General features: G+C 37.6%; 1 protein-coding gene across 1 annotated transcript; it reads right to left on the bottom strand.

The window, feature by feature from the left end:
• Positions 1-983: 983 nt before the first annotated feature.
• Positions 984-25,055, bottom strand: LOC121895759. The gene is made up of 8 exons (XM_042409224.1): positions 24,813-25,055; positions 22,948-23,022; positions 13,172-13,208; positions 12,937-13,008; positions 9,462-10,025; positions 9,236-9,355; positions 4,088-5,050; positions 984-1,936 (listed from the first exon to the last, which is right to left on the bottom strand). The coding sequence occupies exons 4-8, from the start codon at positions 12,957-12,959 to the stop codon at positions 1,888-1,890; spliced, it is 1,719 nt and encodes a 572-aa protein (XP_042265158.1). The 5' UTR covers positions 12,960-13,008; positions 13,172-13,208; positions 22,948-23,022; positions 24,813-25,055; the 3' UTR covers positions 984-1,887.
• Positions 25,056-26,681: the final 1,626 nt, after the last annotated feature.

The following is a 26,681-nucleotide window of genomic DNA, read 5'->3' as shown; positions in this document are numbered from 1 at the left end:
CTGTGCTAGACTGAAGGTGATGGTGTCCATTAGCATCTCGGCTTCGTGGATCTGGTGGAGCATGGATAGAGCCTTCCAGCTCCGCAATCTTTAAGGCCAGGTGGGCACAGCTGACACAGCCTGAGATGAGTGGAGCCATGAACTGTAGATGTGGTGACTGAGAACATAAAAAAAAGGAAGGCCAGTACAGGGCTAAAAGTACAAAAGGGTTTAAAAGTTTAGAAGTTTAGTTTGGGGCCCAGCACTGGATGATAGCAGCAGGTGACAGGGACTTACACACAGGGGCTCCAACCCGGAGCCCACATATGGTTATAGCAGAGGTGCCAGAGGTGATCAACAGCAATGACATTAAGCAGCAAACAGCAAGACTTACCGACACGGCTCTATGCGTATTCTGAAAACTCCACTTGTTTTGTACCCTAAAGTTGTTCTCCTCAGCAAACTATCTTTCTGGTCTGCAAAGATTTGTTTCCATTATTTGCTGATGATACAAATCTTTAACTTAAAATTAAAAATTCAATTCACTAATATGTAAATACAGAATTGGTTCCTATGAGCATGATTTTGTGACATTGCAACCAGTTTGTAGCTAACGATGGTCCAGTATGCAATTTACACAGGTGAGTTGTGGAAACTTGAAGCCTCCAGGGCACAAACACTGAGAATGGACTTTACAGTGAAGTAGGAGACATCTTGTGCCCAGCAGTTAAACATTCAAAATGAAAAATATTTCCATACTCATAGATCATGGACTTTTCAATGACAGAGAAGATAGAGATGTAATTTTTGAGTTTTTAACAAGGTAATTAAACTTTTTGTGGAAGAACCTAATCTGACAAATTATTAGTAAAATTAGTGTCCACATTTCTCAATTTCTCAACTCAATTTTCCAGTATACAAATAAAACTTACTAAACTAAACTAAACTAAACAAGACTAAGAGAGGAAAGAAAGTCAATCTGTCTTACATTTACATGAATTTATTGAATACAGACCTTTTCTCAAATCAGAATAATAAGATGGCAAAGATAGTGAAAACGGTGATATAGTTTCATTATTAAATCAAGCATTACAAAAATAAGACATTACAAAGACAGGTAAAGCAGTTACCTCCGTGGACACACATCTTTGGAAAACTGCTTCCACTTTATGAAACATTATCCAACATTGTATAAAGAAAAACAAAACACATCAAAACACATTTATATGGCTACTTGGTGTCTAACAAATGAAGCAAAAAAGGCACGTAGCATCATTCTAATACAATGTAATGTAAGTATTGTGCTCTGTTTGTGTGGTAGAACATACAATAGAGCATTGCACATGTTTGCAAATGGCAACTCTTCTGTTTAAAGTAGTATTCTCATTCTTCACATACTATTATTCTTAATCAAATCAGTGAAATGCAGATGTTATGTATTTAAACAAGCTTCAAAGTTGGCAAAAGGTATAAAAATCCAGTCAAGGAAGAAAAACATACAGACTCAATACATCATTTTATGTCATTAGAAATGCAACTAATTAAGAATTCCTCCAAGACAGACTTAAATGATTTTCAGTAGTGATCAATGATTTACAGCTATTAGCAAGATTGAATTTTTATACATGGTTCATTCACATTAATCAAAGTTGGCAAAAAGGCACATTGTGAGACTACTTTTGGTTCAACCATATTACACAAAACAGTGTTTCTTTCACTTTTTCATCCACTCTGTCGTATGGAAATTCCATTTCTGTTTCTTTATCTTTCTTTACATATTTTGGGGCATTTCATGCCTTTATTGGACAAAGACAGTTGAGATATGACAGGAAACAAAGGGAGAGCGAGAGACAGGGAATGACATGCAACAAAGGCCCGCTGCCGGAATCAAAATCACGTATGTTGCAATTATGTGGCATGCATCTTAACCAGTACGTGACTAAGGTGTGCATACTTTATTAGGGCCTGAGCCCAAAGGGCGAAGACCCTATTGTTTTTTGTGTGTTTGTTTCTTTATTATTCTTTATTAATACGCCACTTCAATCCTTAATTTGACCCCCTAAACATGCTCAAAAACTCACCAAATTTGGCACGCACATCAGGTCTGGTGAAAAATTTGATAAAATGTAAAAATTAACCCCCGAAGTGCCAAAATGTGCTCGAGAGCGCCACCTATGTATCTAAAACGGCCGCCACGGCCCGTAGGAATGTCGTAGAGAGATCGAACCAAAACTCAATTATTCATCTCATCAAGACCTACAAATCATACGTTGACACCCCTGACCTAAATCCAAAAGGAAGTCTGCAATCAGTTTTTCAAAATAAGACTTTGCCCCAATTTTGGCCCCCGAACAAACGCTATCTCCTCCGAGGGCGTTAATGGTATCGGCTTCAAACTTGAATACATGACTTATCACACTGTGTTGAGCAACTTTGTAATAACTCGAAACCCTGAAAGTTGGAGTGCGACATTACACCTTACAATGTAAACCAATGGGGAGGCAATCTCTGGGCATGGACTTTGTGCCAAACTGGGGCATCTGGCGTCTAAACTATAAGTCCGACCACTTTCAAACCTGTATCAATGGATTCGCGACGAAAATTCCTACAAAAAAATGTGATTTTTATGTAGGATTTGGCCAGAGTTATGGGATTTATGAGGATATTTCACGAGAAGCATTCTCTGAAATCATCCTCTCCAACTGCTCCTGGTGATGTCACTCCCTCAGTGCTCTGAAACATTCCGCAATACACACTCATTATAAAATCACAGGAGGAGCAAGAAAAGACCTTAAAACTCACACTCTAATATCTCAAAAACAATAAAAGATAGAAAACACATGTAAATTCAAGATTTGTAGGTCAAAGTCTCGTGACTCATTTAAAGTTCAAATGAAATTTGTATCTAAAATTATGTGGAAGCAGTAAATGTTCAAAAAGGTGTGGGTTCGCTCACACTCTCCATTCAAATATATGAGTATTTTTCTGTGTCCAGCTGCAGTTACTTATTGTCTCTACACACCTGACAGTACACATGTCAATCAAACTTTCAAAATAAAAGCACACCACACTTGTAAGAAATATCCCTCATTTTTAAAAAGCGTGATCTGATCCCGACGGGCCAGAGTGCAACAGGAAGTATCATGTGTCGTTCTTTGTTGTATTACTCCTAGGAAATTTGGCCGATGCACCTGAAATTGACTCAGCTAAGATGTAAGACCTTGGTGATGCTACATTGGGCAGGTCATGACCCATGACCAAACGCCGTTGCCATGATGACACATCCTTCGCCATGAAATACGATGCTGTATTTTAGGGATAAGGGATGGGTCTACAATCACGAAACTTGGCACACATGTCTGGAGCTACACCAGTTAAAATCCTGGATAGGTCATTTGCATAGACGTGACAATATGGCTCAACAGCGCCCCCTTGAAAATTTCAAAATTGTAGCCCCGCCTTCCAGATTAACCTAGGAAGAAGAAATTCGGGAGGCTTATGTATCATGTGAAGACGCACAAAAAAGCCTCTTGGAGCCGTATTTTAAGTCCTACAGGAAGTCGGCCATCTTGATAAAAATGGTCATTTTTCGCGTTTTTTTGACCATTTCGCATACCTTGTATTTTAACAAACTCCTCCTACAGAATTCATCGTAAGGACTTCAAAATCAGTGTGTGTCATCTACACTAGTGTGTGATCAAAAGTTATCAAAAATTTAGTTATCATTGAAGCGTGTGGCCGTGGCGTAGCGTTGAGTTTTGATGTTTCGCCATGACAGGCGAAATTGCTATAAGTTTAGTGTAAATGCTCGAGTCTACACCAAACTTTACATGTTTGATAAGACTCCCAGCCTGAACACGTCTAAATACCAATATTCAGTCAGTGATGAAAACTGGCTCCATAGAGCCCCATACGACATTTCAATGCAGCAGCCCCTGCAGCAGGCACAGTAGGTGATTGAGGATGTGACGTTATTCTCCCCTTGCACTGTCTGAAAACAGCCCAGGTCTGGGGACATTCTGCCCGTGACAGAAGCCCTTCACCATACGCACCATACCCTGACATACGCAAGGACGCGGGGGCCCGATCATCGCTGCTTGCAGCTTTAATTTTTCTTGATCTCCATATCTCTGGCTCAAATGGTGTCTCCAGGACAGCTTGTTTTTTCTGTGATGTCAGCAGACCCTGACGCAGTGAACTGCGAATCTTCTGCCACGAGTTCATCTCTGAGTGCCAAAGTGCAGCTCTGGCTCTGATGAACTGTGAGACTTCAGTCTTGCTGCCTTTGGCCAGACTGATGCTATCTTTACACACAAAGAAGATGTCCATGCCAAGGAAAAGAGCATTGAGCGCAATGAAACCAGCCCTGGCTGAATTGGTCAAAGCAAGGGGCCCTTTGAGTGCTGCCTGACCAATATCTGGGATATCAGATGCCACCCTGGGTACGTTACGTAATGCTTTACCCTCCTGGGCCACCACCTTGCCAGCACTTGCAATCAGCCCTTCATTTTTCAACAACTTAACAGCAGAGGCAACATCAACAAGTGAGTCTATGCCTTTTCCAACACCACCAACAGTAGTAGCAATCTTTCCCACTACCACAAACACATCTTTCTTACTTGCTTCTTTTATGGATTCTGTTTGACTGGACACCTCCTCCAGACAATTCTGGAGATGTTGCACATCCTCCATGAAACACTGGAAGGCTTCATTGGCTCTCCTCTGATGTCTCCTGTTGACTCCAATCTCTGTGAGTGTGGTGACAGCGCTGTTAACTCCGCTGGTAATACCAAGCCCCACCCCAGTCATTGTCAGAGTTAGAGACACTCCAGCTGTTACTGGAATTAATGCCAAACCAACGATGGAAAGAATACCTCCAATTGCCCCCACTGAGCTTCCTGCCACACTGGAGGCCTTTGCCCCTGTATTCATCCTGTCTAGCTGAACAGCAGTGTCCTCCAGGTCGCTTAGAAACTTCAGCATCCTGGGCTGTCGTTCGTTGAACTCACTGATGAAGTCACAACAAGATTTCTCCTTGAACAAGAACACCATCCGGAAGTGCTGGTCCATCCTGATGAAGACAAAAGAAAAAATTAAGAAATAAATAAAATGACACATCTCAAAAGTCAGCGTGTTACTTCAAACGCCAGTAAGACATTTTTGGAACACATAGGAGAATAAAAGAAGCAATAGAAGTAACTTTTAAAGGACGAGTTTACAGTTTTTCAAGTCTGTCTTAAAACATCAGTGAGATGCCCAAATGAACATTGAAATAGTTTTTTCTTGCCATAATCATTCCTCCTGTTCATATTGGCCATTAGAAGATCCCTTTATAATGCACTTAAAATGTAAGGCTAAGACTGCTGAAGCCTCATATAAGCATCAGATCAACTTTCAAATGCATTTGGCATAATGACTGTGTGGACACACTGTGGATTTTGTCCCCCATCACTTTCACTGAAAGTGCATTTGAAGGGGATCTTTTGATAGACAGTATGAACAGGAGGAATGATTACAGCGAAAAAAACCTCTGAACCCATCCTTTAAAACAGAGGTGAGCAGAAATGGATACAATATGTCACAAAATAAACTACAAATTATATTGAAATCTCAACTCCTGCTGGACAAGATCCCCTCTAATTTCCTAACATGCTCACAGTGGGTGAAGGGAATGTCATTAGTTTTGCTGGTATCTGGTCATAAACCAAACAGAAATTTTGACCTGATGATGGTGCTGCTGTAGATGCAAAGGTAAGGGTTATTATGATTGATCCCAAGGGCAACATGAATGTCTGTACCAAATTTCATGACAGTCCATTCATTAGTTGTCTAGACACTTCAAAATCACACATGTCAAACTCATGGTGGCACTAAAGGAAAGGTCAGTGGGTCACTCAGTATAATATGTCTGGGACCCATGAATGTCTGTACCAAATTTTGTGCAAATTTATTCAGTAGACATATATTTTACTGGATAAGTGAAAATGTTGACCTGCTGTTGGTGCTTGACAAAAAGTCAGAATCACTGAAGTCAATAAGAGTCATCTTCTGGGACTTTTAATTGATGATTGAATTTCTTCTTTCTGTACATGCTTCAAGTTTACTGTCTGACATCTATAGTTTTTTTTTTGTTGTTTTTTTTTTTTTTTTTACAGTGCTTTCAGATTTAATTCACATGATTTTAACATGACTGATTCAAACTAGTTTGTGATCTGTTATTGGTGCTAGAAGAAAAGGCTGAGAATCACCAAAGTCAGCAGGATCCATCCTCTAGGAACCATGAATATCTGTACCAAATTTCATGGCAACCAATTGAATAGCTGTCAAGGTATTTTACTAAAAATAAAAACGTCAACCTGCTAGTGGCGCTAGTGGAAAGTCTGGGGAACACCAAAGTCATTACATTATCTGAGGACTAGGGGTGGGCCCGAATCCAAATACATTTAGCACAAATAGTGGGTTTTTTATGAACATTTATTTCATACAAATATTTTAAAAATTATTTGTTTTCAGGAAAAAAAAACATGTTAAATACCAGTGTGTAGGTCAGTTATATCGCTATCTCAGTCTCTCTCCTCTGCGCCGCTGTTATGTCTATCAGCAGGTCTCAACAAGGGGAATCACATCCACCTGCTACATGATGCACATTTCTTATTTGGACATCAAGCCTGGAGTTCGGGGTGTTAGCCAGAGCTAAAGCTGAGCTACTGACACACGCAAAGGGCTCTCAAGGGACTCTCCATAACCTGTTGTTCCCTTTCTCCTTTCCACAAAGTTAGGTTGTGAAAAGGCAATAGGCAATAAATGAAGAGTGCAAAGCAAGAATCACCTTTGACATTCTTCTCTACACATTACATGCTGTGCTATCTCTGTGTTATGGGTGTATAAACAAGTAGAGGTCTGTCTGCATATTTGCAATGCACTTGGTTTTAGCTCAGTGGTCAGCGCAGTCGTCTATGATCTGGGAGACTCGAGTTTGAGACCCTGTGTGGGGACCTCCTTTGCAAGATATTTTATTTATAAATACTTATTTTAACACTTTAATATCCTAAAATTAAAAGCATCATAAAAACAAATATTTCAGGTTACAGAGGTAACCCTGGTTCTCTGATAACATGAGTGAGGTATCTCACCAGACCACCCTCCTTCCGTGAACCTAACCTAAAGTTCTCTATCAAACATTCGCTCAGTATCTCACACATACACTGACTCCTGTATTGCCAGACAAGCTTATCTTGAAGACCGACTGCCAATCATTGGGCTAACAAATCATGACCCACAGAGGAACCCACACACAGCACAGTGATATTCAGTGCACAGAACCTAGCAAAAGTATGAGGTGAAACCCAACTGGCTGCCAAGCATATGTCTTGGATGGACATGCCTCTAAATAGGGCCCAGGATGTCCCCTAGTAGAGTGAGTGCATAGACCAGCTGGGGCCTGAAGCCCCTTGCTGCTGTAGGCCAAAGAAATGGTCCCAACTATCCAATGAGAAAGCCAATGTTTTGTGATAGGCTTGCCCATATGAGACTTTTCCCAGGACATAAACAGCTGATCCAATTTCTTAAACCCCCATGTCCTGTCCACATAGGAGTGTAATGCATGCACTGGGCACAATGTATGCAACTGCTCCTGCTCCAAAGGGGAGAAAGGAGGGGGAGAAAAAGCTGCTAGGTCAACGGGGAGACACACCAAATCAGAGTTTTTCAGTATAAAGACCTGATTAGGCCGTAGCACCACTCGCACATCCTGTGGCAAACTGAAGGCAATTAGGGTGCCCCGAAAACGTGAATATCGTTGACCCTCTTAGCAGACACCTGTGCCAACAAAAGAGCAGTCTTAAGTGATTCCGGTCACAGCCAGCCAGCAAACTTCACAAAACAGCTGACAAGGGAATGTTGACACACCAGTCCTCAAACACATACCATTTGCAATCATATAGTGACCTGGTAGAAGAGGCTCTAGCATTCTAAATGATTATAATGACATTCTGTGGAAATCTAACTGCATCCAGGTTTAACCTCTCATGGGCCATCCAGGTTAACCTCTTCATGAAATATCTCCCCTTGTGCCTGCAAAAAGCAGGTCTCTGCATAAAGGGAGAGGTCATGGTTGGTTGTAGAGGAACTGGATGATGCCTGCCAACCAAACAGTTTCCGGCCAGTGTTGGCGGAATCAGGTTCAGAGGTTGAAATGCATAAAACAGAACCTGTGGCCACTCGTGACCTAGTACATCTATCCCTATCAGTGTGTCCTGGTCTCTCAGAGAAAAGAACATGGAAAAGAACAACTCAAGTGAGCTGCTAGTGTGGAAGCTAGCTAGATGCTATAGCTAATATGAGAGCAGGTTTAACTAATACTAGTGAGATGGCTAGCTGGGCTAAGGTGGCATGTGTTACTGTTTGGCAACAGGCTGACAGGGAAGCTACAGTGAGCTCTATGGTAGCAGTGACTGTAGTTGAATTTATTCCTCTTTGAAACCCTTGATTTCTTATGGCGGAGACATCGAGAGTCCGTGCACGACTCGGAAAAAATTAGCGCTCAGCAATTGAGTGGTTAGCTCAATTTGTGGACAGTTAATATTCCCGTTAATAGTCATGTCGAGAGTTTGCTTTCTGAGTGAAAGGCAAGAAGAGGTTTTTTAATAAGTAGATGACGCTGCACCCTCCCTTTTGTAGGATAAGGATGTTCCTCCTTTTGTCACGACTGCCAGCCTATGGGGCTGGTGTAATGGTATTTGGCTTCTGAGGACTACACAAAGGGACCTACCCCATAGTGAGATACCGAGCAAATGTTTGATAGAGAACTGTATTTTTACACCTATTTCCACTTTTATTCAAATACAATTAAAAATATAAATAATTTTTTGCTGCCTCAACAAATATAGATACAAATACAAATGCAGGACTCTCTGCTCATCTCTACTGGGGACCATGAATGTTTCACTTAAGACATATTTCAGTCTAAACCAAAGTGGTGTAACTATCTCAGCTGTGATTGACAGGTGGCTCACCTGCTGATCTCCCTGTCAGACTGTTGCCTCAGTATTTCGGTACGTTTAATGTTACTTGATTATGATACCTGACCTGTTAGCTACTTTACCTAAATTGTGCTTAAGTTAGCCCAACTGTGCACTGGTTGGTGTTGTGACAGGGCTTTAAATCAGCTCCAATGCAAACCAGTGGGTGATGTCACACTTTGCTACATCTTTATGTACAGTCCAACATATGGGCCAAACAGGAGATTATTGCTTACCTGATTTCCTCAAGCTGATTAATGTGAGAAAGCATCCTTCGTATTTCATCTTCAGGCAAATTCACATCAAGGTCTACCACACTATTCATAGCTATCTTCAGGGAAAACTCACTGAAACAGCTGTGAAAGAAACAGTTACACTTACTTTCTACAATAGATATTGTTTCTTCTCCAAATTTGTATATTATTTTAAAGAACAGACTGTGATGTTGAAAATTAAGTTTACCTTTTCTTGAACTTGTCACAGATCTTCTGGGTGGTCTGGACGTATTTGTCCAACTGATAGGCCAGCACTTCCACATTCTGAAGTCTGGGAAGGAAGAAGATGTTTCCATCTCTTTTAAACTCCAGGAGGAGTGGGCAGACCAGCTGTGCAGCAATGATGCAAACCTGAACAGTGTCAGGGCTGATCTCTTGGGGTAAATTCAATACTTGGTTCTCCTTAAACAGATGCAGTGAGGTGACTGCCAGCTTCTCCACTGCATCCAGGAAGCGGTCAAGCTTCTCCAGGCCTCCCAGAGTGTCCTTCAACACAGCAGCCAGCTCCTTCTCCAGCTCTTCACGCTTGCAGCTATCAGACTTTAGGGTCAACTTGCTTCTTATATATTTAGAAAAATTGCTGAGGCTCAGGTTGATTTTGTCACCTCTGTCTTTGATATCTGTCATCTTCCTCAACTCTGTGTCCATTGAATCTATCCACTCAGGGAGCCTCTCACTAAATTCTTTTAGTGTGTAAATGTAACTGAGGGTATCTTTCATGTACTGGCACAAGGCCTCCTGTAGCTCCTCTCTGTAAGACAAAACAACATCCAGTGTGTGATTTCAAAACAAATTCAAACAATCAACTGGACTGTTATTGTGGAGTAAACCAGACCCCTACAGGTTTGCTCTGTACAAGGGCAGGGGAAAGATCTGGCAGAGCCACAGAACAGTACTTTTTTGCATTTGCTGACAAAAAAATATTCAGCACTGTTGTCTGTCAGCACTGTCATAAAGGTTCTGTATGTAGGAATCATTTTTTACCAACCCTGTTTACTAAACACTGGTAGGGTCAGTGAGCTGTGGCTGGAAAGCAACAAGCTGTTGTCAGGGAGCAACGCACTGTGACCGGGGAACAACAGACTGTGTCCAGGCAGCAACGAGCTGCAGTTTTGTTGTGAAATGTGTGCTTATTATGACCTTTGGACTATCAACAGGAAAAACAAAAGCAATGTTATGCTATTGCTCTGGAGCTTGTTTTCTGCTCCTTTGTTGAGGAAATAATGTTGTTTCAGCTGTGTGTGCTCAGGAGTGGGTGACTAGTCATTGTGCTAGCCTGGCATCATCACATTAATTCGCAAATGTGTATTAGTTTGGAACCTCTCAGTTCATTTTTGCATTTCCAAGGGGCATTATCAACAGGCTCAGACCAAAATGCCTCTGGATGCATTTGGACAGACCCTCATGAGTTTGTTTTCTTGGTAGTAAATATGGCAATTATATAGTCATTTAAACACAGACAACAATCATTGCATTAACCGTCACTGTAAATTCATCACACAGTTTAAAATAAATGTGATGATGTGCAAGTGCTTCCCAAGAAAAATGAGCCCAATCAGCCAGATGATGGTGCTGTAATTAAGGCCAAAAAACACAATTTTGGAAAGGCCACGCCCCCCATGCCCTAAGTCCGACTGACTTGAAATTTGACACTCAAGTCCAGCTCAATGTGCTCTACAAAAAAGCCTCTGGACCATAAAAGTCTGCCATGATGTTTTTTTTTGTTTGTTTGGTTTTTTTTTGTTAATTTGGGTAATGTGAAAACCAGATATGTGAATGGACTTTTTTGGATTTTTTGGATCGATTCTATCAACACCAAATTGGGTATACAGGCTTGCAGGACTGAGATACACATTTCTGTTATACATGAGTAGGATCGGTCCAAAAACATGGCTATTATCAATCAAAAAACTTTGCAAAGCGTTTGGGCTTAGCAGGAAATTGGCCATGACTCGTTGATCATTTGTTGTGTGGTATCTCCCTTGTTATTAGCCGCAGAGTTATTGGATATGTTGATTATCAAGGCTGAGAATATTCATGACATTAATATTTTGAAAAATCCATTTGTCACCAGGCAGTTCACTGATGAGACAGCAATTCTCTCTTCTTAAAAAAGCTTCCATATTGCCTAGTTTGATAAACTAGTCTGATAAATTTTCCAAAGCCTCAGGCCTACACCTAAATCTGAAGAAGTGTGAATTACTTCCAGTCCATTCATGTGAAACAGGAAGTTAAATACCTTGGAATTGTAATTAATAAAAATGAAAGTGTTGGAGAAGTTAATTATTTTAAAAAAATTGATGCCTTGAAGTTATTCTTAAACCACTGGCTTTTAACAGATGGCTCAGTATTTGGTAGCTTTAATTTTGGCTGATTGAGCTGCTTCCTTCGATTGAGTGCGAAAAGGTTTGAAGCCGCTAGCAGTTATATTTAGTGCATCAAGTAGCATTCACACTTTTGTTTAGCCTTATTTGTTCTTCCGTACATCTAACTATAATAATAATAATTATTATTATTATTATAGTATATATGTGTATAGTATAAGTGTTGTGTAGCTGGTCAGTAGTGGAGAATAATATTCTAGAATTCCCAGCATTCTCTGTAATGATCTTGGAAAAGTAATCTTTTCTTGCTATATTGCTTTGTTATAGACAGTTATGGCTTCTTTGTATATATTACAGTGAACACTGCTCTTCCCCTCTCTTTGAGAAGAGAGGATCTTTGCGCCTTGCCAGTATGACTCACTGTCAATTTCCGCAAGTTACATGCGTCGAGTGTCTTTTCAAAATAAGGCACTTTTGTGTTCAACGTAAATAAATTTTAAAAAAAGCAATATCACAAATACATTTACGAGTGCAAACTTTACACACATGAAACAAACTGTATTGAGGCCATTTACACTTAGCATTAATGATTAACTTAATAGTTACTGTATTATAACTATTTTTCAGGTTGTGAGTAAGTGAAATAATATATAAAACATATAAAAAATAGCCTAAATCTCAACTCAACCCTTTTTACAACAGTTGACACTCAATATCTGGTGCAATGTATTTTAAGTATTTTTCATATTTGTCTTACGTGTGCAGCACCTTGAGTTACAACTGCTGTATTAAAAGTGCTATACAAATAAATTAAACTTAAACATACATAAAAACAAATATCTTAAAAATACTAACGCCTGGGACACACTGGATGCGTGAACGTCAGCAGTGCGTGTGCGTCGCTGAACTGCTGCGTCTCACACGCTTGCAGCGTCCACACAGGAAGCGTGTCTGCTGCAGCGCTTCTGCCACTGGCAGCCCTATCTTTCTATCGTGTTCCCTGTTTATTTCTGCTAATATATCATCTGACACACAAACTACACACAGTCTTTTTTTTAACATATGAACCCAACTATAAACCAATATAACCAACTGAACTCCTTTTCCAATTTTCTAATAGTTTGCACCAATCTTGCAAAATGTCCTAAAAATTAAAATTAAAAAACTTTACACACCTGCAAATTACATAGAAAGTAACCAAATATTTTTCTAGAGGTTTGGAGTGTAGGTCTGAAAGATGTCCTCTAATCACTATACATACTTTTTTGACATTTTGCTGTTACTAAGGGCCTTTCCCTCATTTTCTGTGCAGTAGCAGCTTAAAGATTCAAACTTTACCTTGCTGCAGACATTTTTCTCATCTCTGTGTGCTGTCTTCAGTTCTTTATTAGGGCTTCATCATCTTATTACCTGCATGGACAAAAAAATAAATCAAGATTGCAAATCTGATTATAGCTCGAGAAAAGAAAATGAAACCTAACACCAATTTCAGCTGAGTTTATTTAGGAGGCTGAGACTGTGTGTGGTGGTGATAAAAGGGTTTATCACTTTCCATGCAACAGCACACTTTCACCTGACCAACGCTGTTTTCTCCATGCTTCCTTTAAGTGCTGTCGGAAAAACACAAATAACTTGATATAACCAAAAACAATAATAAATACAACGGATATTTCTCCATAAGTATCCTCTGTAGGTTTAAACAGAAAATTAAATGAGGTCACCAATCTCCATATAAGGTAGCTTATGTCACTGCTCAGTAACCATGACAATTTGTGCTGCAGAACTAGTCTTCTCTGTCAAGCTTCGTTTAATTTAGTCTGACGAGTAGGAACAGGCTCCTAAAAGACGGAAAAACTGTGAGGGACATTTAGAAAAATACCTATCTCAGTTAATCTCCAATTTATTCATGGTCACCTTTATTTTGGAGTGATCCCTTTTATTTAAAAGCTTAACATTTATATTTTAAGAAATAAAAGTGTACCAACATTATTTTAGGGTTAGGGTTAGGTTATTTATTGATTAATTTATTTATTCATTCACTCATTTTGATCGAGCTGTGAAGACAAAAAAAAATAATTAAAGTCCAAACCATAACCTTCTGCTGTGCTTAAATTTATACAGTGGAAACCGCTTATAGTGACCACGGCTACAGTGATCAACTGCTTATATGGATCAAAAAGCTCGGGACAGAATCATTCCCATAGCTACAAATGCTGTTTAAATAATTTGCTTATAATAATAAAGAAGTCCACTTACAGAGTGCATTTTGGGCCTCTTCATACATGACAACATATGGAAAAACATTTTAAACTATGGTAACGTTAATTCTATTTTTTGTACTTTACTCCCATGATAAGCGGCACCATTATTGCCTACTTGAGGCTGGTGCTGCGTGCACACTGAAATCATGACGGGAAACATAAAGTCATTTTCTCTCAATGACAAACATAGTCTCTTCGAAGCTTATGAGAATAACAGGGGGGAAAGAAATCTAAGGAAAGGATCACCGCTCTCTTCGCCTGCTCTGCTACTGGAGAAAAGAAGGAGCTTGTCATTGGCAAAAGTCAGAACCCCTGCTGCTTCAAAACTGTACGCACACTGCGTTTCAAACAGCTGTACTGTATTCTGAAACAGTCAATAAAATTCAGTAAATAGTAAAACTGTCCGTTTCATTACTTTATATTCATGTAGGATAATAAATACACAAATGTCAATTAGATGGTATTCTGCATGAGAAATACATTTTAAAAAATAATTGGTTATAATAATCATTCGCTTATAGTTATATTTGACCCAGACAGACGTGATCACTATAAGTGGTTTTCACTGTAATTAACCCCCTCTCCAGTTTCTTAACTTTCTTTCTTTAACTTTCAATGACAGATGTAAATTGAACAGACATAGGCTACTGTGAAAGAGAAAATCTGTCACAGAGTAGCTCATTATGTAGTTGGTAATGGTAAGCTGATAAATTGGTTCTTTTAAGTTGCCTGCACCATGGTTTTAAACATACATCATAGCCTACTGATAATATAGCCACAGGCAGTGATCAGAATGTTCATTTATTAACAGATAAGGATAAAACCATAAATAAGGACAAACACTGCTCTTCACTTTCCTGACCAGATTGATCCTACCTGTCTGGTGGATCGAACTATCAACCTTTATGTTACAAACGCGCTCCTATAACCTTTAGACCATTACTAGCCACCTATGTAGGCTCGTATATAGCCTATGTATTTATGATTTTAATTTGTCAGAAATTTTGTGCCAAGCCATCTCCTTCGACTTGTTAATTGTGACAGTATTGTCCTTTTTGGTGATGACCCCTTTATATTCTTCATATAGTTCCATCGGCAGGGTTTGTTCAGCTGCTGAGAAGAACACCTCTCTAGTTTTCCCTTTTATTTCGACTATAGTATTATCGTCTTATCGACAATCGACTGCTCTGGGTTGTTTATATACAATATACATATTATATTCATATACATATGAATATATATATATATTCCATGCGCGTTCACAATGCAAGCTTATTCAAGCGGGCTAGAATTAATGTTGACTAGACATGGCAAAACTGTGTTAATAGAACGGCTTGAGCTTCAAGTGAAAGTTGACCTTAATTCTAGCTAGGCTTTTTCAAGCGTAGCTTTCTTTAGCTGCGCTGATGGACCCCTCTGGAGTCTTGACCCCTTCATACTTTCCTTCTTCATGCACCTTGGAAATAGGTGCCAGAAATCCCTACTCTCATTTACATTTTCTGCATTGCTGTGCCAAACCTTATCCTTAAAAGAGGTCAAAATAAGCGAAAAATGGTTTTAGGTGCTCTTTGATGTGTAAAATAATGGCAACAACAACAACAACCACAATAATAATAATAATAATAATAATAATAATAATAATAATAATAATAATAATAATAATAAAAATAAAATAAAAGTTAAAGTAATATAAAATAATATTTATATTCTAAATATTTTAACAAGACTACTAAACACAAGATTTCTCCTACTTCAATGTAAAGTCCATTCTCAGTATATGTGCACTGATGGCTTCAAGTTTCCACATCACACTTTCGTAAGTTGTATACTGGACCAGGATTGGCTTCAAAACTATTTGTGAGATCAAAAATCATGCTGGTAGGCCTGCCCGTTGAAATCAGATTTTCTTCTAGTGTCAAACTCAGCACATACATCATTCTGTACAGTGAAGCTCAAACATTGAACAGTAGGAATAAGAAGAAAAACACATTTTTGAGAGGAGGGGACTTTAAAATAGATTATGAAATATATTTAGATGATGTAATAGATTAAACACTGCTGTGAAACCTGCTGGAGATAAGCTGATAGAAACTTACATGAGATGACCTACTGTAGCCTATATAAAAGTGCTGCAAATATGCTGTGAACAGCGGTAAGCCACTCAAGATGTTTCACTTTACAGCCCAGAAGTTTTTCACAGAACATATGCACCTCATTAATCTGTGATTTAAGTATCATAGACTCGTCATGGTGCAACCTGAGTTCTGCGAAGATAGCATTCATGTCACTGTTTTCTGCTTCTTTCTTCTCTTTTTGCTACATGGCAGTGTTGGGCAGTGGTGTTGATACAAGTAGCAGCATTACTAGTTTCACTACATTTCTCAGAGGCGTGGTGGTAGCTGTTTCATGAATCAAATAGCTTTTATTTATTTTATACAAAACACACTTAGTCACTGAGCTACTAAATTGATCATATCAGCAAAAATGTTTACCAGATTTCAGGACCACACAACCACACTGTCATATTACTGTAGAGAGAGAGTCCCCTGCTGGATATCTGTGGTTATAATTCCCAATTACATTGCAGTCAGAGTTTTGTGCATTCATTTATTTTACAAAAAGATTTTCATTACAGTTTAACAGCAACAACTGAGAAGTTAAGTTGTTCCTCCAAGGTTAAATTATAAGTTTTGAACAACTGTCTATTGTACACACTGAGTTTTGTTGTTGTTGCTGTTGTTGTTTTAAGTTTATAGAACAACTAAATACATAAAATTCCAAACTTTAATACTGTTTTTATTGTATAAATTGATTGAAAATTTGCAGTGAGATTTATAATATCATTAAGGCAGAACATATTTATCCCTCAATTGAGTGACAATCTTATCAATCTCTAACACTGTCATTGTTAACCAGACACAATTACCCTAGCAATGCATGAACAATTAAAACAAACAAGATGGGTATTTAGGAACTACTGCAACTCAGCCAATTCAATAGTTATACTAAGGACCAGCTGCTACTTAGCCAGCTCTTTAGGGACTTAAGGCTTGCAGGTAACCCATTCCACATAACTGCTACTGAATATAAAAACGAGTCCTTTCCCATACAGCTTTTGAATCTGCGTGGCACAAAATTAGTGGAGCCCCCTCTAATGGGATAACTGTGGACCTCACTAACCTGAGAAAAAAAAAAATTACATAGATATTTGGGTATCACATTATTGACAATCCTGTGGACAATATACATTTTACTATGTGATACTCTCTCCTCCACTCTGGGAGAAGATGATGGAAATTAAGAATCAACCTAACTAGTTTGTTTTGAGAGGTTTGTAGCTTCTGTTTAAGGACCTTAGGGATGTTAGTATACCATGAAGTGCAGGCAGAATCAAAATGGCATTGAACAAGTGCCCCTGCCAATATTTCAAGAACATTTCTATCTATTAAAGTGAATATTCTAGCAAGAAAATCAATTTTTTTGATTGATCTTTGAGAGAACTGTTAACGCCATACGCTCTCCAGATAGTTTACTGTCTAATATACACCTTGAGTAAGTAATGGATTCCTTGACTGTCACTTACTACCACTCTGAACCCAGACCAGACATCTTTAGTTTTGTATTTGACCCAAAGAGTATTGACTCTGTTTTGCTGAGATGGAGAGACAACTTGTTTTATGCAAACCAGATGCTAACTTTGCGGGGTTCTGAACCAAGTAATTTTCTTCTCCTAATTTATCATGATGAGAGACTAGAAGAGCTGAATCATCTAGGTAAATGAAAAGATTACAATTACAGGCTGACTTCATGTCGTTGACGTATTGCAGAAAGAAAAGTGGACCTAAAATGTTCCCCATGTGGGTCCCCACATATTAGTGGTTGTGGTATGGACATGGCTCCATTTACATCCATCCATTTACAAGCTTGATCAAAAGAATATCATGATTTACAGTATCGAATGCCTTTTGGACATCCAACATAACCATGCTGCAATACTTTCCCACATCTACTTCTTTACTGATATGATCTGTTAGATAGAGCAGACTGGTATCTGTAGAATGAGATTTTATGAAATCAGATTGGAATTAATACAGAACATTGTATGATGATAAATAACTATCTATTTGTTCATGTAGGACCTTTTCTTTTACCTTTGATAATGAACACAGGATGGAGACAGGACAATTGTCACAATCATCACCATTGTATCTAATTTGCATCCCTTTTTGTATAGAGGGTCTTGTCTGAAAATCTGGTGGGAATGTTATCATGACCTGTTGTCTTAGAAGGTTTCAGGGCCTTAAGCTTTTGAAGTACATTATCGTCAGACACTTTTACAAAAGGAAATGCATCAGCCTGGACTTGTTTCTGTTTGTAAAACAACTGTAAATGTCTTTCTTTCTCGCACCCTGACTGACTAGGCAACTTATCATTGGATTCACTTCATTTCTAAGTGTTTTATATTCGTTGAACAACTGCTTTTCCTAGATTTCCTATATTTGATGAAAAGTAAAAGTAAGTTTTTGACTTATTGGCCTTTAAATTATCAGCGTTAATCCAAGGTTATGTTCTGATTCTTGTTCTGACTGATTTAACTGGGGAAAGTTTATCAACAGCTGCCAGAAACAATTATTTAAAATATCCCCAAGCTTTATCCACCTCTACACATTTAGATACCAATCCATATCCCTTAAAGATCTAGTCAGTGCCTCACTGCTGTAGTCCTTTAGAGATCTGATTTTGATTGAGTTATGACAATTAAATACATACTTCTGAATCTTCCATGTGCAAAAAATAACAGAATGATCACTTAGACCATAGTTTATAACCCCACTTTTTGAGATTTTGGATTGGTGTGATACAAATACTAAGTCAATGATGGTTTGGGTAGAAGCACAAACCCTCGTGAACTGTGTAATCTGCTGATATAAATTAAATAGGTGGCAAAAAATCCTTAGAGCTTTGCAAATAGAACAGTCTTTCTTTAGGACATTAGTGTTCGCCAATCATACTCAGATAGACTTCAGATTTAACAAAGTCAACAGAGTTTGCACAGGTCTCTTCTTATAGTTCATCGAAGTTGTTTCGTTCTGGCAATCTGTAACAATAATGCTGTGTAATAAGTAATGTAATTACTTATACAATGAGTAATATTTAATCATTAATTAATTCGTTTTCAAGTAACTTGCCTAAGGTGTCCATGTCAATAACACTGAACACAAAATTTCATAACATGCTGATGACTTAATCCTTTTCCTTACTGAAAAATCAAAATCTGCCACACAATTGCTAAATTTAACAAAACAATTTGGAAGATGTAAAATACGGTTGTCTAAAAGATAAGATTTAGATAAACAACATATGGGGGTAATAGTTTTTAAAACTATTAAACAAACAGAAGTCAGTGCGAACAAACATAATGACAAGGTCATATTGCACATTAAGATCAGTTCATGTCTGTGGCTTATCTTATCTCATTAGTCACTTTTCAGAGTTAAGAATACTGATGGCACTTGGGATCAGGGACTTTTTGAATACATGTTCAGTTGCCAAAGGGATTCTTTAGCGTCTCCTGATGCTCAAAGGCTCAAACTGGCTGAATAGAGGATAGTAGCTCTATGCCAAGATATTCCTTGCTTTCTTCATTGTCCTTTCCATTAAGAGTTGAATCAAGGACTTTTGGAGTTAACAACTACTCTGCTGGTGCTAGTTCTATCACTTGCTCACTAACAACGATGGTGCTGAGATTTATAAATATAAGAGAATATAAAGCCACTGTGAGCATTTTTAAAAAATATATTACAGAGAAGCTCACCTGGAAGTCAAGAACTGTAAAAAGATATCTGTGTTGTTCCACAGTTTTAAAATGTTAGCCATAGAGTGGAATTGGTACTATTTTTACATCTTGTTTTGTACAGATAATATATTAATTACTAATTAATTAGAGCTGAACTAATCAATATTGTTCAATTAACAGTGAATCAAGTCACTATGGAATTAACAGTGAATCAAATCACTATGCACTATGTGAAAAGGTTTACATATTTTTTTGCCTCCATTTGAAGATGCAGTAAAGATGTGACAGAAAATGAGAGGATTAACCTGCAACAACATTCACCACCTGGAGTCCTAGCAGGGACGCTGGTATCACACCACATGGGAAGGATTTTAACCACCAGGTCAATACAACATCAAGGGCCTGTATAACGTGCATTTGCTCTTTGGTTACACAACAAATTTTTCGTCCAATGTTTTTCTCATCTTTTCAGTGATCTGGCTTTACAAGACTGGTTTGCTGCTCATGTATATACCCCTCCCACCACATTTTACCTGAGTTCAACCAATACAGGAATGATTTTCAACATTAAGTATATCACTGGCATCCATATGAGCAGGCTACCTTCCATCAGGCCATTGATGAAGTATATTATGATTTCTGTAATTTCATTGCAACTTCCTTGTGAGATTTGTTTTGTTGGCCTTTGTCCACCCTGAAGTTAAGTCAAGCTCCATGTATTTTTCATCTCATATTGTACATAAATTCAGCCATCACAATATTCATTATCTATCTCCATGGCTCCTTAGTAGATGGGACTTCTCAAATTGTGTCTTGGCCACCCCTAAATGGGTCATAACAATTATCCTATTAATCCTATTATAAATAATCCTGTGTTACACATTTTACAGCAAGTTTAAATGGCAGAGGATCTTGCACCTTTCTGCTCTTTATTTTTGTTTTGTTTGTTTGTTTGTTTTTTCAGTCTATCTGATGACTCACCAGTGTTTCTGGAGGAAAGGGTTTGTCTGGATCTCTGACAGTTTATATAATCAACCTTTACTGCTGCTGCTACTAAATGATAGTATTTAACTTGCAAAACAAATCAGGATGGTGGTGATTTCCACTTTAGCTTGTCTCACTTATTTTAACCATGATAGTTATACAAGACACTGCTTCCTGATTCTTTGTGTGTGTATCAGGTATTACTCATGTTGTGGAGACATAAATCTGTTTACTGTCACATTATAGAGACAAAAATCAAGTCCCCACCACATAAATCATTACATTTTAGGATGAAGACTTGATGTAATGTTAAAGTAAGGTTAGATTTAGGGCAAGGAAGTTAATGTAAATTAATGTATGTGTATATGTGTGTGTGTGTGTGTGTGTGTTTGCGTATGTGCAACATATCTGAACTGACAGCACAGTGAGGGGCCCTATGGTTTCCACGATGTGGAAAACACGGACGGAATTGCGGAATTCGATAATAAAAATGGAATCAACTGTAAAACATGGAATATCGTGGAATTTGCCAAAATTAACGGTTAATCAGGGTTTTCCCTTCAGCACATAAGCATTTTTTTTCACAACAAGAACAGAAAAAAAACTATGCTGAGAGTTTCTAAAGCATCTTGGTGTGATTTTGGTGGCATATTGCTGCAGCTTCTGTCCTCTCATGTCTGCGTCTGTGTTTAACTGAGAGCAGAGATCCGCAGTAAAACCCGGAGCGGATTTTAGAGTTGTCTTTCTTTAGTGTTTATGAAACTGGACTGAACTGAATTGATTTGGGGTTTTAAGCAAAACAAAACGGACTCTTTAGCGAGTTGATTGAACTCAAACTGTGAGAAGAGTCACACACACACACACACACACACACACACACACACACACACACCGATGTCGCTTTGCTTGGTTAATTTAATCATCTATTGAACACTGAACTGAGTTGTACTGGTTTTTGATGATGTGTATTTCATTGCTACTTGCTATTTATTATTTATTTATTTATATTTATTATATTTATTGTTTTGTGTGGTTTGACTGAGCTATTTCCAACTATTTTCTATGAAGTAACAAACCTGTTACAACACACACACACACAGTCATGACGATGAGGCCCTCTGACACGGCTAAGTCATCCAAAAAACTGAGGAATTCAATATTAACATACTATCGTCTCATACTATCCTGTGATTATTATTTGTTATGTGAAGGATTACTTCAGGCTATAGCGCTCACATATCTGTTTCACTTCTTAATGCAGATGTCTGAGTGTACTGTGTGTTGAAGCTATGATTACGTTTTGGATAACTACTTATTGAATTGAAATTTTATTCAAACACCACATGATTGGACACTTTTTGATGACAAAATGTGCTTAAATCATAAAACACAGAATTTGTGAAAAAATCAAACAGAATCTGGAAAACATTAAAACGGAGCTCATAAGGCCCTACATGACCTCTACTTATTTAGACTTCCAGACATTACTTAGTGTAATGATAGTGTTTCAATTTGAGTCTGATTTTATATTTAATTATTTTGAATATGAGGATGCATTGTGCATGTATGTAATTTATTCATGTATTAATTTATTTATTTGACTCTCTTTAAGCTCAAGTCTATATAAAATATTTAATTAAATATAGACTTGAATATCTAAAAACTGATTATTACAAACAAAAATTAAGCAATTAGGCTTTTATTAATGAACACAATCTGATTATTAGTTTTTTATTCATTAAACTTGAATTTGAAATTGACCATCAAGAAACTGTAAAATCACTACACGCTGCTATGACACGTTTCCTTTTGTTGAGACATTTAGTCTCAAGTGTGTGTTTGTTTGAATTTATCTCAGTATTAACATCTATATCAACACCATCTTCACCTCCACCTGCTTCACTCTGAACTGATGCTGCTCCGTCTTTCTCTCTCTCTCCACCTGTTGCAGTGACTTGTGTTTATTTTTTGCGACTTTGATTTGTCTTATCACTTCATCTCCTTTTTGTTTCCCATGAACATGTTTATTTCATACTAATTTATTAATACGATTATATTATGCTAAAGATTATAGTATCATAATTCTACAATAATTACATTAATATTTGAGTTTATCTCAAACATGGGAGATGAACTGTGGCCAAAGCAGGTATTTCATAATAGAGTTCACATTATCATTTCCTTTTTGGTAATTTCACATTAATCCCATTGTTAAACTGCATCCATGAGTTCTCCTTCCTGGTTCAGACCTTCATAAATGTCTCTAATCTTCTTCAATAAATGTAGGTAATGTGAGTGGGAGTGTACCTGTAGACTCTCATCCAACTGTGTCCATCGTAGTCGAGGTCATTGTTTTCTTATCATTCCCCTTCTCTTCAGAATCTAGACACAGAATCTAGAATCAGTTATGTTGAGAATGTGGGGGATAGTCAACCCCAGCATATCCATGAAAATATTGTTACGCAGGTGTAAACATCCACAATTAATCATTATCAGTCTCATTAATTAACTTCTCAGAAATCACTGCTTCACTTCTTTGTAGTTATCAGGACTTTTTTTCATTGTCTTGTCAGCTACATTCATTAGAAGTGATTTTTCACTTGCTGTTGAAAAACACCTTTACTACCCTGCTGAAGGGAGATAACAATGTTATCATGAGTCCAGAAACCTTTGAGATGAATCTCAGTTTGTCACTTTTTCTAGTTGCAGGACAACAGCATGGTAGTTTATCAAGTTTTGCAAACTCTGTCCTTTCTCAAAATTACTAATGTAATGAAACAGAGATGGGTGATAGGTTTTTACATCACAGATGATGATCAAAAAGGTGTAAAATACAAGTCTTAAAGGTAAAATATAACATTTGGTATGTAGGCTGTAATGACTGTGCCAAACAGTTTTGTCTAAATGGAGGTTGTGGGGTAAAACACGCCAGTGATGTTGAGGCAGGTTGAGTCAATGGCTCAATTTACACCCCAAAAGTTTAAACAGGCTACATATGTACAGAGTAACCTGTGTATTTAAGTATTATTTTCTGATATTCTAGAGACTAGAGACACTGTTCATGTAATTGTTTGATCACTGTTACAAGTGTTACAATGTTGATCAATAAATAAGCCACACACAAACATACTGTACATACAGACGGGTGACAAATTAAAGGAAAAACCAACATTAAGTGTCTTAGTAAGGTGTTGGGCCACCAGAACCTTTAATTTGTCATCTGTCTGTATACACAAAAGCACATTTACACACACATGCTTTCTGTAGCTAACACACAAAGATCACAGTTTAATCTTTACTGAAAATGTAACATGTTGAACAACAAGACACAAACATATGGTTTTACTAAAGAAGTAAAGAGCTTTTACCTTTGTTAAACTGATTGCATTAATAAAGTTCAAAATTATCTCAAAATTGTTTGATTTTGTGTCATTTTTATATCAGTGTTTAATGGTGGCACACTTTATGCCTAGAGCACTCAATTTACCCCTTCCCCATGTTCATTTTACCCCCAACAAGTTGTGCCATAGGACTAACTTTTTTGATGGCTCATTGTTCTAAAACCATAATAATTAGATAACTTGTTTTAATTTCAATGGGTACACAACAACCTGAGGTGTATATATATTAACTATTATTTGAAACAAATACACTTTTATTTTGCGGTAAAATCATGACATGTAAAAAGGGGCTCATGTTACCCCGTTCTCCCCTTCTATCATCTGTATATAGAGACCGAATGAATGCACATAAATCATTGAAATCACCGCATTAACAGTAATAATGTTTTCTTTAATATCTCTGAGAATTTCGTGGGTATATTATCAATTATTCGTTGCCCTGCCCAGGTCTGGTGATATAGACACTGAGACTGTAAATAAAAGCAGTTAAACAAATCAACATCTGATCATCTGAGAAAGAATCGGGGTCGATCATAGTCAACCAAAGTAAAAGAATCAGGTTTGTCAATAAAAATACTGAAAACAGTCAAAAGTAAAACATTTCCTCTGTGCTGAGGCTGAGGTTGTCACAACAAGCCAAGTTTGAACAGACAAGTTTACAGTGGAGCCCTGAGCATCACATTAATTATCATTAATAATATGTTGTTCAACTTGTTTTTCTCCCATCAGGCACATAACAGAAAAATCACTGACAGTGAAAGTATAACCCACCTTTGTAGAAGAGATTCTCTCATGTTAAAAATACATTCTTCTATCCAGGAGTTGGTTTCAGTCATGCAGTCTTCAGTTGTTAAGGCGTCTATCTGTCCTGCAGATGCAGTGCAGCATCTCCCTGCATGTGTCAAGGTGGTCCTGCATTACAGCCCTTTTATTCTGTTGGTGAAGCTACTTTCACTCTCAGTTTGCACGTAATGATCATGTGGTTTCTGGGAAACAGAACGTCCATTTACAGTAAATCACCTGATAAAACTTCAACCCATATCAGTGCACAAAGTTGTTTTCCCTGCTGTGCTGCAGAATTAAGACAATTTAGGAAAACTATGTAGAGACCATGAGAATCACGCAATGCTGATTTCATCTCAGTTTCTCCATAAAATTAAGAAATTTAAAGTATCAAGGAAAAAATAAATTCAGGGTTACATTTTTCACATTGACTGATTGATTTCATTAATAATGGAAACCACATGCTTATTGTCTGTCATACAATACTCAATACATATTTTATTAAAGTAATAGGAAGTAAGTAACATAAGGAAAAAAAGTACAACTGTAAGGCAAGGTAAATTTATTTTTATAGCCCAATTCAACAACAAGGCATTTCAAAGTGCTTTACACAAAACATAAAATCAACACAAGGCAACATAAAAAACATTTAAATAATAATTAAAAAGAGTTAAATCGAAAATAAAAAAAACCTTAAGTAGAATAAGAGATAAAACAGGAGAATAAAGGTTATTTAAGATATTAATCAAAAGCCTCAAATTTCATTTAATAAAATGCAGCAGCAAACAGAAAACTCTTCAGACTTTATAAAATAAATTTAATTTGCAGAAAGCTACAACACAAATGAAAGAAAATTCTTGGACATGAATGACTTTTTAAGTAACTGAGTCACAATTAAATTGATTAATTAATATAAACCACTGTAGAGATGCCTTCCTTTATTCATGTTTTTCTACCTTCAGATTTATGTTCATACCTGAGTTTAACTCTGAGATGGTTACATTTATCACAAAGGTTGCTCACTTTCACTCTGGGAGAACTCCATTCTCATTAAGAAACATTTACCAGTAAACCAACTCAATAAATAGAGAAGGATGTGCAATAATCTGAAAGACTGTGAGACAAACTAACAAATGAGATGCTGTCTTAATTTCGTCACTTCAGCTCATAGGTAAGTTCACAATTTTTCAAGTCTGTCTTAAAACAATAGTCAGGTGCCAAAATGGACATTTCTCTTGCTGTAATCATTCCTCCTGTTCATACTGACCATTAAGAGATCTCATCATAATACACAAAATCCACAGTCCTTAAAATGAGGACAACACAACACTGTATTGTTTCAGGCTTTTCCACTAGTTGAGTAACCTGAATGTTTTTCCTTTGATTTCTCATCAGGTGACTCTGTACAGCTTTAATGTGCCTTGGCACTGATTCTACAAGTCTCTGAACTTTACTGGAGGGATGAAAACCATCCTTCCAAGTCATTTGATGTTTTGATGATGGTGGTGGAGAGCGCTGTCTAACACGTCAGTCTAAAATCTCCCACAGGTGTTCAATTGGGTTGAGATCTGGAGACTGTGAAGACCATAGCATATGATTCACATCATTTTCATGCTCATCAAACCGTTCAGTGACCCCTTGTGCCCTATGGATGATGACACTGACATTCTGGAAGAGACCACTCCCATCAGCATAGAAATGTTTGATCAATAGGATAAAGGTGATCACCCACAACAACTTTGTATTGATTTGGAGTGATCCTTCCCTCTAAGAGGACAAGTGGACCCAAACCATGCCAGCAAAATGCCCCCCAGAACATAACAGAGCCACCGGATCCCCTCACTGTAGGAGTCAAGC

This window comes from Thunnus maccoyii, chromosome 1 (assembly GCF_910596095.1).
Source record: "Thunnus maccoyii chromosome 1, fThuMac1.1, whole genome shotgun sequence".
Classification (NCBI taxonomy): domain Eukaryota; kingdom Metazoa; phylum Chordata; class Actinopteri; order Scombriformes; family Scombridae; genus Thunnus; species Thunnus maccoyii.
This window is presented reverse-complemented; position numbering and strand designations above follow the sequence as displayed.